Below are 12,225 nucleotides of genomic sequence, written 5' to 3' on the forward strand. Positions count from 1 at the left end.
CAAGTTCAAGTAGATCTACAGTCACCTTTTATCGCTATGTGTTTCCTTCCGCATAACAACAAGCCCGATAACTCTAAATGGCATAGGTCTATCACTTCCAAATAAAACACATCCTTCATATGACAGATGTGGGTTCAATGCCGTGAAATGCACTCACTTTGTCAGAATATCCTCCCATATCTTCTTTTTCCGATTTTTTGTGAAAAAGAAGAAAACGATGAAAACAACACATCTGAATTGCTGCCAACTTCTTCTGTAAGAATTTCGAGTTCTGTGGCCGAAAAGTTTCTCTTCCTCGATTTCTTGTCGCAAATGTCCTCCATTTTACTGCGCTTCGTCGTCTGCTCAGAGCACCTGCCACGGTATACAACTTTAGTGCGGATTTCCCTACCTCACAAAGTGAAAGAGCTCCAATCGTATTTTTTACGTGCGTGTAAGTTGGCCGAGGTAACGCTAGTTTTAGTGTAGTTTTGTGAAACAGTCTTAGACTATGGCGTAAACATTGCGCAAATATGGCGTAAAATCTACGAGCGTGTAAATTTACGACTGCTTTGTGAAACGGTACCCTGGTATCTATAATTTATGTGATGACTTAACATGTGAGAACTGGTCTCAGTGATGAAATATGTCTTATTGTTGACAAGAATAGTTATGCAGAGTTGCATAAATTTACTGTGAATCTTTCCACGAATGGAATCTATGCCTCTTACCACCATGTGCTACCATTGATCATCGGATTCACCAAAGGGTTAAACATGTTCCATCTGTATTGCCTTGGGATTTACTTCCACATTAACCATGGTCTAGTGAAAGGTTTACACGATGGTTATGATAATCGAAAGACGAACTTGCTCGACAATATTGTCATCAATATAGCAATTAGCAAATATCTGAACGTTTAAACGCTGCTTGATTATGTTGCAGACTGTCCCTATGGCGACAACACGTCGACTGGCCCATGTGCCTATAGCAACTGTATCACTTCCGGTCCCGACTACATTGGAAGGTGTTGTGACACTTGTCGCAATTTTACGTCACAATCTACCACAACTACAACAACTACTACTGTACCAACAACTACCACAACTACTACAACTACTACTGCACCAACAACTACCACAAATACATCAACAACTACTACAACGACTGCCACAGCTACACCAACAACTGTCACAACCACTACTGTACCAACAACTACAATAACTTCACTAACATCTACCATAACTGCACCAATAACTACAAATTTACCAACTACCACAATTACATCAACAACTAGCACAACTACACAAACAACTACCACTTTACCAACTACCTCTACTACCCCAATAACTACCACAATTACACCAACAACTACCACAACTGCAACAACTACACCAACAACTACCACTACTCCCCCACCAACTACCACAACTCTCCCAACAACTACCACAACTACACAAACAACTACCACATCTACACCAACAACTATCACAACTACACAAACAACTACCACTTTACCAACTACCACTACTACCCAAATAACTACCACAATTACACCAACAACTACCACAACTTTAACAACAACTACCACTACTCCCCCAACAACTACCACATCTACACAAACAACTACCACACCTACAAAAACAACTACCACAACTGCATCAAAAACCACCACAATTACACCAACAACTACCACAACTGAAACAACAACTACCACTACTACCCCAATAACTACCACTACTAAACAAACAACTACCACATCTACACCAACAACTATCACAACTACACTAACATCTACCACAACTGCACTCAAAACTACCACAATTACACCAACAACTGCCAAAACTGTAACAACAACTACACCAACAACTACCACTACTACCCCAATAACTACCACAATTACACCAACAAATACCACAACTGCAACAACAACTACACCAACAACTACCACTACTCCCCCAACAACTACCACTACTCCCCCAACAACTACCACAACTACACAAACAACTACCACATCTACACCAACAACTACCACAACTACACAAACAACTACCACATCTACACAAACAACTACCACAGCTACACCAACAACTATCACAACTACACTAACATCTACCACACCTACACAAACAACTACCACAGCTACACCATCAACTACCACAACTACACCAACAACTGTCACAACCACTACTCCCCCAACAACTACCACACCTACAAAAACAACTACCACAGCTACACCAACAACTGTCACAACCACTACTGTACCAACAACTACAATAACTTCACTAACATCTACCACAACTGCACCAATAACTACAACTTTACCAACTACCAGAATTATATCAACAACTAGCACAACTACACAAACAACTACCACTGTACCAACAACTACCACAACTACTACAACTACTACTGCACCAACAACTACCACAAATACATCAACAACTACTACAACGACTGCCACAGCTACACCAACAACTGTCACAACCACTACTGTACCAACAACTACAATAACTTCACTAACATCTACCATAACTGCACCAATAACTACAACTTTACCAACTACCACAATTACATCAACAACTAGCACAACTACACAAACAACTACCACTCTACCAACTACCTCTACTACCCCAATAACTACCACAATTACACCAACAACTACCACAACTGCAACAACTACACCAACAACTACCACTACTCCCCCACCAACTACCACAACTCTCCCAACAACTACCACAACTACACAAACAACTACCACATCTACACCAACAACTATCACAACTACACAAACAACTACCACTTTACCAACTACCACTACTACCCAAATAACTACCACAATTACACCAACAAATACCACAACTTTAACAACAACTACCACTACTCCCCCAACAACTACCACATCTACACAAACAACTACCACACCTACAAAAACAACTACCACAACTGCATCAAAAACCACCACAATTACACCAACAACTACCACAACTGAAACAACAACTACCACTACTACCCCAATAACTACCACTACTAAACAAACAACTACCACATCTACACCAACAACTATCAAAACTACACTAACATCTACCACAACTGCACTCAAAACTACCACAATTACACCAACAACTGCCACAACTGTAACAACAACTACACCAACAACTACCACTACTACCCCAATAACTACCACAATTACACCAACAACTACCACAACTGCAACAACAACTACACCAACAACTACCACTACTCCCCCAACAACTACCACTACTCCCCCAACAACTACCACAACTACACAAACAACTACCACATCTACACCAACAACTACCACAACTACACAAACAACTACCACATCTACACCAACAACTACCACAACTACACAAACAACTACCACATCTACACCAACAACTACCACAACTACACAAACAACTACCACATCTACACAAACAACTACCACAGCTACACCAACAACTATCACAACTACACTAACATCTACCACACCTACACAAACAACTACCACAGTTACACCATCAACTACCACAACTACACCAACAACTGTCACAACCACTACTCCCCCAACAACTACCACACCTACAAAAACAACTACCACAGCTACACCAACAACTGTCACAACCACTACTGTACCAACAACTACAATAACTTCACTAACATCTACCACAACTGCACCAATAACTACAACTTTACCAACTACCAGAATTATATCAACAACTAGCACAACTACACAAACAACTACCACTTTACCAACTACCACTACTACCTCAATACCTACCACAATTACACCAACAACTACCACAACTGCAACAACAACTACCACTACTCCCCCAACAACTACTACAGCTGCAACAACAACTACCACTACTCCCCCAACAACTACCACACCTACACAAACAACTACCACAACTACAGCAAAAACTACCACAATAACACCAACAACTACCACAACTGCAACAACAACTACCACTACTACACCAATAACTACCACTACTAGACAAACAACTACCACATCTACACCAACAACTATCACAACTACACTAACATCTACCACAACTGCACCAAAAACTACCACAATTACACCAACAACTACCACACCTACAAAAACAACTACCACAGCTACACCAACAACTGTCACAACCACTACTGTACCAACAACTACAAAAACTTCACTAACATCTACCATAACTGCACCAATAACTACAATTTTACCAACTACCACAATTACATCAACAACTAGCACAACTACACAAACAACTACCACTTTACCAACTACCTCTACTACCCCAATAACTACCACAATTACACCAACAACTACCACAACTGCAACAACTACACCAACAACTACCACTACTCCCCCAACAACTACCACAACTCCCCCAACAACTACCACAACTACACAAACAACTACCACATCTACACCAACAACTATCACAACTACACAAACAACTACCACTTTACCAACTACCTCTACTACCCCAATAACTACCACAATTACACCAACAACTACCACAACTTCAACAACAACTACCACTACTCCCCCACCAACTACCACAACTCTCCCAACAACTACAACAACTACACAAACAACTACCACATCTACACCAACAACTATCACAACTACACAAACAACTACCACTTTACCAACTACCACTACTACCCAAATAACTACCACAATTACACCAACAACTACCACAACTTCAACAACAACTACCACTACTCCCCCAACAACTACCACATCTACACAAACAACTACCACACCTACACAAACAACTACCACAACTGCATCAAAAACCACCACAATTACACCAACAACTACCACAACTGAAACAACAACTACCACTACTACCCCAATAACTACCACTACTAAACAAACAACTACCACATCTACACCAACAACTATCACAACTACACTAACATCTACCACAACGTCACCCAAAACTACCACAATTATACCAACAACTGCCACAACTGCAACAACTACACCAACAACTACCACTACTCCCCCAACAACTACCACTACTCCCCCAACAACTACCACAACTACACAAACAACTACCACATCTACACCAACAACTACCACAACTACACAAACAAATACCACATCTACACAAACAACTACCACAGCTATACCAACAACTATCACAACTACACTAACATCTACCACACCTACACAAACAACTACCACAGCTACACCATCAACTACCACAACTACACCAACAACTGTCACAACCACTACTCCCCCAACAACTACCACAGCTACACCAACAACTGTCACAACCACTACTGTACCAACAACTACAATAACTTCACTAACATCTACCCCAACTGCACCAATAACTACAACTTTACCAACTACCAGAATTACATCAACAACTAGCACAACTACACAAACAACTACCACTTTACCAACTACCACTACTACCTCAATACCTACCACAATTACACCAACAACTACCACAACTGCAACAACAACTACCACTACTCCCCCAACGACTACCACAGCTGCAACAACAACTACAACTACTACACCAATAACTACCACTACTAGACAAACAACTACCACATCTACACCAACAACTATCACAACTACACTAACATCTACCACAACTGCATCAAAAACTACCACAATTACACCAACAACTACCACAACTGCAACAACAACTACCACTACTACACCAATAACTACCACTACTAGACAAACAACTACCACATCTACACCAACAACTATCACAACTACACTAACATCTACCACAACTGCACCAAAAACTACCACAATTACACCAACAACTACCACAACTGCAACAACAACTACACAAACAACTACCATTACTTCCCCAACAACTACCACAGTTACACCAACAACTACTACAACTGCACCAACAACTTCACCATCAACTACAACTACTCACCCAGCAACCTCAACTACTACACCAACAACTATAACAACTATACCAGCTTCCACTACAACTTCACCAACTACCAGAACTACACCAACTACTATCACAACAACTTCCACTAGTTCACCAACAACTACAACTAAACCAACGACTTCTCCTACTACGCAATTAACTACAACTACGCCAACTACAACGCCAACTACCACAACTACATCAACAATTCCTACAACAGCCAGCTCAACACAAAGTTCTTCACCTCCATCAAAACAAGCTACCAGGACAAGAATAGTGTCCAGCACAGCTACAGTCATGGCAGCACCTACATCCACAACTTTAGGCTCATCTCCTCCTACCATGACAGTCAATGCTCTCAGTGGTGAGTACACAAATTACAAAGAGTTACAAATTACCCCTACAAACCATGCTTGTCATTAACGTGACACAATTGGATCGGGTGGTCGATGACTTGTTTGATTGTATGTTAAAGTACCCTTAAGGTATGGACCCTTGTTCATCCCATCAATTGCCGATCTGTCTGCCCTGGAGTCGATTAATCACAGTGACAGTTTTAAATATTGCTGACTTCATCATAAAACGGAAACAAACACATGTTAAGAATAAAGAATATGGAGACAGAAAAGTCTTGGAAACAGTGATTACCGCTGTCTTTCTGACTTTCACAGAAACTTGTACTACTTCCTTCAAGGAAATCATTCATTTTTGCATTTACATTAATTAAAAATAAAAATAATCAGTATTATCAGGTAGTGAATTGTATGAAATATTCGTTTGTTTCCAGATGAAATAATCATCATAGGGGCGAGCTCCGCTTTCGGTCTCGGGATAATTGTCATCCTCATTGCGCTCATCGTCTTTGTCAAAAGGTGCGTACAGTTATTTTACTTCAAGAGTTAATCTACATAAATGTGTTGGAAATGTGCTTCTTCGTGCTTGTGTTGGCATATGCCGTAGTTCCTGTAGATGTCGGGGACAGGGTGTGCTTGCACAGAACTAGGAACCACTTGCACAAATCGATGTCAGGCTTCGACTATCAAATTTATAAGAGAAGTCATCTTAATATTTAATCCTGCTAGTTTAACCACTCGTTGTGCTAAAAATGTAACTCTTTGTACTGGGCGTTGTCCACAAACACGAATAGACAGACGGTAGTTGACTGCGATCGGATGGCACTACACATGGCACTGTGTGAAGTTTGTTTGTGAAGCATTATTGCTTTCAACAAAATTAACATAAACAGAAGTGTTTATTACCTTTTTATTTCTCAAAACAAACTTTGGAAGTACATGTCTCCATGACCTACTCCGCTTGCTGTCAAAAAGCAATTGAACCAGTTTAGTAAGCCTTAGACGTCAGAGGCACTTGTGAATACTCCACAAACAAAACTACAGCCAAATAGTTCATTCCAACAATTAATATTGTTCTGGTGTGATTTCCAAACTGATTAATATCATAATCGGTATCGGAGCTGAATTGTGCAATCAGTAAATAATCACTTAAGATCAATGAATAATCAATAACTTATACTGAAGCACAAGGCAAAACGATGGGTTACATACGTGGGAGCGGCCCTTTAATGAATGTGTGTGCTCACACGAATGTTCAGGATCTTGTCACTGTCGATGGTCATGAAACAGTCCAGTGTTCAGATAGGTATACAATTCCCACTTGACAAGAAGATTAAAATTCGTTAAAGATCTCGAACAGTCCTCTGTCGCTTGTAACAGATAGCCTTCTAGAAACTGTAATAATGTCAAAGAGTACACAATCAGACAAATTTCCGCTATCTTAAGTCTGTGATAATTTGGATTAATGTGTGTGTCCCTTATTTCAGAGGCATTTGCAGAATGGGGACAGAACGAAAACCTCCGCCAACACGAACCGGAGACTTGGATTACATGGCTCCGCCTCTAGGAGTGTCTTCAAGGGGGTTCTCCTCATACTCAACACGTTTTAATGCTGGTCGATTAACCTAGGCAATAATACCCAGTACAGTTCATCCCACTCATACCCAATCATAGTTTTAAGCAACGACATTGACTTGACTTTTGAAACTGGTCTACAGACTTACCCACCTTCAAATATTGAAATAAAAAGTAGTCGGGTCCTATTTGTTCGCCTGACATTTATTGTCAATTTCTGGAAATGATGTGCGATATTACCAATCATATGTATTTTTCACCACTGTTCCTCCCATATCAATTAGTCTGTTGATCTGATTAGATGTTGGTTTATTTATTTAAAAGTGTATGTTATTCAGTCAAAATGACATGAAATATTTGACCATTTTCATTCATAATCGTTACAGCTCACTTATTACCACAGGCCAATCAGCGTGTCATACTTACATATACCTTTTTACATTCCTGGTATCATCATTGATTTTCAGAGATCCATTCAAAGACTTATTATTCTCTTGCGTTGACGTTCTATATTGACAATATGTGGTCAGATATATTTCTCGTTGACCTCTTTACTGTTCATATCGCACAGTTCACAAACCGATTTACTACAACATATAAACGAAACCAGTTTCTATGAGTCAGAGTGTTAGGTGTATATCGCTTTTGTAACGTTGTTGATGTACTTTCTTCATGACTTACAAAATTTGAGAACTTTATGGCATGTACTCAATCATGAAGGGAGGTTTGCAAGTGTAAATAAACATATGTATATTTTATTTACCTTTCCATTAATTTTTTGTACTATTGTGTAAATAAACTTAAAATGCGGCTGAAAATCGTTATATGTTATCTAATACATGTATTTTCATTGTCTTTTACTTGTTTTTTGCAAATTGTAAAAGAGTAGTTCTGTGAAAGATGGGCCGTAATCTCTACCAACTTATTAGTAAACTACTTATCCACATAGGCAACTTACTAACCAATTTGCAAATATTTACGAACTGGTTAGTAACGTCTACTAACATGTTTAGTGTCTCTGTGGACAGTGAAATTCGCTAAGTTTAAAAAAATCAAATATTGTTCACATTAATTTAATCACAAGGGTAATTTTTATTATGTTTGTGTTCAAAATACTGGAGGTGAGGTGAGGTGAATTTGGGTTTAATAAGATTATTGCACTTATATAGCGACGCGCGCACGCGCGCGCGTGTATATGTGTGTGTGTGTGTGTGTATATGTGTGTGTGTGTGTGTGTGTGTGTGTGTGTGTGTGTGTGTGTGTGTGTGTGTGTGTGTGTGTGTGTGTGTGTGTGTGTGTGTGTGTGTGTGTGTGTCTGCATGTACTAGTCCGGACTGATGCTGATTTATAGTGCTAGCTCACTGAGATACCATGCCGCAGTTTTAACATGACTACCCCACTCAGTATACTGACTCCGTATACTGACTCCGAGCCGACCAGTCCTTGTTTTAATCCCTTAATGCCGAGCGCCAGACAGGGTAACAACAAGTACCATCTTTTAACGTCTTTTGGTATGACGCGGCCGGGGATCGAATCCCGGACCTTCCGCTCTCCGGGCGGACACTCTACCACTAGACCACGGAGGCGGTAATACTATAGGCCTAAATTGGCACATGCACCTGGGTTATATACTTTGGGGTTTTCTCAACGTCTCTGTAATGAAACTGAAATGATGTTCAAAGCAGCGAAAAACTTGCTCACTCAGTCACTTCAAGTGCAGAGCGGACATGGAGGGAAAAAGATTAAGTAATTGTATGCAATAAGATTTGGCTTGACAATGAGTAAATATGTAATCAACGGCTACCGAATGTGGAAAGAGAAGTGCAATATGGCGGTTCTTAAACAAAAGTGACAAAACCCTTTCGATATTCAAGAAATCGCTGCAAAAAAACATAGTCCTTTGCTTGATTTCGAATATATCATGAACATGTGTTTACAATGTGTGAAGCGGCGATAAACCAAGCTGGCTCGCATAAGGAGAATCTGCTCTTCAGCAATATCCTGTCTAGCTCAGAGTACAGTGGCGGATCCTGGAGTTGAAACAAGGAGGTTTGCAGCAGGAACCGACAACATTCATTATCAGCTCCTGAAACACTTGCCCGATTCAAATTTTGAAACACTACTTAACATATTTGATGAAATATGGACAACTGGAAATTTTCCGCCTTTGTGGCATAATGCCATTATCATTCCAATACCCAAGCATACCTGGGATCACACTGATCCACCCAATTACCGTTACATATTATTAACTAGCAGTGATTGTAAAACCATGGAGCACATGGTCAACAATCGATTAGTCTGGTAGTTGGAGACCAATAATCTCCTGAGTAACATCCAGTGTGGGTTAAAATAACAGAAGTACCATTTATTATTTGGTGCGTTTAGAATCATTTATAAAAAAAAACATTATCAACAAACAAAATGCTGTATCCATCTTTTTCGACCCAGAGACCATTTCAGATACGAGTGGGCTCTGCCCTGTGTGATCATTTCGATCAAGATGAGTGCGTCGCTCAAGGCAGCATCCGATCTGTCAAACTTTTTCAGCATCAAACTTCATAGTCTCACTAAAGTATTAAACGCTTGTGTTATGGGACACCTTTTGTGGATGATTTCAGCATTTCATGCCGTTGTAAGGATATGCAGAGAAAGACAACTACAACTATGTGTTTGCAAATTTCAAAAATGGGCCAACGAAGCCCGAGATTTCAACAGTTGTACATACTATTGGTATGCCAAAATAAGTTTTTTAAATTTGCTTTTAAATATAACTTTATATTCATGACTCACCTGTTTAAATCAACGTGTTCCCGTCGTCATATGGCTGAAAGTCACCCGACAGTCACGATCTGCTTCCCATCAAACGTCTCCAAATATGGAAGATTTACGGTAGTCATTTTTGTAAATGATACCTAGTGCGACTGATTAATGTCTACAGCGTCCGAGTGGGATGAGTAGGAGTAGCATATGGCATTCATGGTCAGTAACTGGAATGGTATCAAAAAGTAAAGCAGAGCCGATGGCACATACATATTGCAGGATAAAGAAACCGATTGGCTTGAAATACAGAATGCATTGCAAAGTATATCTGTAGTTAACTTGGATGTAGCATGTTTGGACTAAATACACAAAATATTAACAAATCTAAGAACTTCATTTAATGCATGGTAAATGTATACGCCCACTATAAGAGTGGGTGACCGAGTGGCCGCTTTTAGCAATATTCCAGTAATATCACGGCGGGGGACACCAGAAATGGGCATCACACATTGTACCCATGTCAGGAATCTAACCCGGGTCTTCGGTGTGACGAGCGAACGCTTTAACCACTAGGCTACCCGACCGCCCTTCACATGTTACATGGCCTTAAAAATGAAAAAAATGGGTTTTGTCGCTTCTATTTACACAATCACACCAGGAGACATCCTTGAAAAGTCTCATCATATTACTAAATAGAAGCATGGATGAGCTAGCTTCGTTACGAGTTACAGGATGACGGTTACCTTTTGTGTGACCTACATGCACCACCGCCCACCCAAAAAGCAGTGCGTTTCCTGAGAGAGTGAGACCTTTTCCTTATGCAGAAAAGAGGAAGTGTTTTCTGAGTGAGTTCAGTGAGGAAAGTAACAAGTGAGCGGTTCGTAAAGAATCAACCACGTGATCAGTTGTACACGTTGTGCATGGCATATACACTAGAGATGTCATTACTGTCCTTGCCGCGGGATTTCCGATACGTACGAGACGGTAAAAGTCTTACGATCCCAATCCTCTATTGGTCAAGATCATTATTTGACGTGTCATGAACTTATCGTTACTGTCATTAACCAGGGTTTATACTCTGTGAGTTTTTGAATGACTCGTACGAGATGCATGAGACGTTCATTATAAATGGCAAACAAATAGTTGATAATATAATTTCATACCTAATGAAATATTCACTTTGCCAACTTAAAACTTTAAAACAATAGCCAACAGCAAACATGCAAATGTATCCTTCTATGCATATCACTGTGGGGTCCAGTTTTGGGTAACACAAGAATTTTACACATATTTTCATTGTGACGCTACCAAACAATCATTAAGTACAATACTCCATAGTCGCAATGGCAATGTTAACTAATGCTCTCTTTGTATTCATTTCAATCTAAACCAGGATATAAATTTTACATCTGTGTCCCTTCTGTGCACATCACTTTAGGAGCCAGTATTGGATGACACAAGCACGTGACATATTCATATTGTGACGCTATCAAACAAACATAGTCGCAAGGGCAATATCAAAGACACTCCTTTTGTATACATTTCAATCTCAGCAAGGATATAAATTTCAAGTCATGACTGATCATGAGAAGAGTACAAAGTAAACACTACGCTGTCGCTCAGTGGAGGAAATTTGC

General features: G+C 39.9%; 1 protein-coding gene across 1 annotated transcript; it reads left to right on the plus strand.

The window, feature by feature from the left end:
• Positions 1-312: 312 nt before the first annotated feature.
• Positions 313-8,292, plus strand: LOC139458625 (mucin-2-like). The gene is made up of 4 exons (XM_071240048.1): positions 313-433; positions 925-6,261; positions 6,685-6,769; positions 7,738-8,292. The coding sequence occupies exons 1-4, from the start codon at positions 313-315 to the stop codon at positions 7,877-7,879; spliced, it is 5,685 nt and encodes a 1,894-aa protein (XP_071096149.1). The 3' UTR covers positions 7,880-8,292.
• The last annotated feature ends 3,933 nt before the right edge of the window (positions 8,293-12,225 follow it).

This window comes from Haliotis cracherodii, unplaced genomic scaffold, assembly GCF_022045235.1.
Source record: "Haliotis cracherodii isolate W230 unplaced genomic scaffold, xgHalCrac1.p SCAF_13, whole genome shotgun sequence".
In the NCBI taxonomy this organism is placed as follows: domain Eukaryota; kingdom Metazoa; phylum Mollusca; class Gastropoda; order Lepetellida; family Haliotidae; genus Haliotis; species Haliotis cracherodii.

Bases quoted from the DNA above. Each gene is read 5' to 3' on its own strand.
- LOC139458625 (XM_071240048.1), top strand. From the start codon at position 313: ATGTCCTCCATTTTACTGCGCTTCGTCGTCTGCTCAGAGCACCTGCCA. The intron at 6,262-6,684 runs GTGAGTACACAA...GTTTGTTTCCAG, and splicing joins GACAGTCAATGCTCTCAGTG to ATGAAATAATCATCATAGGG. The intron at 6,770-7,737 runs GTGCGTACAGTT...CCCTTATTTCAG, and splicing joins CTCATCGTCTTTGTCAAAAG to AGGCATTTGCAGAATGGGGA.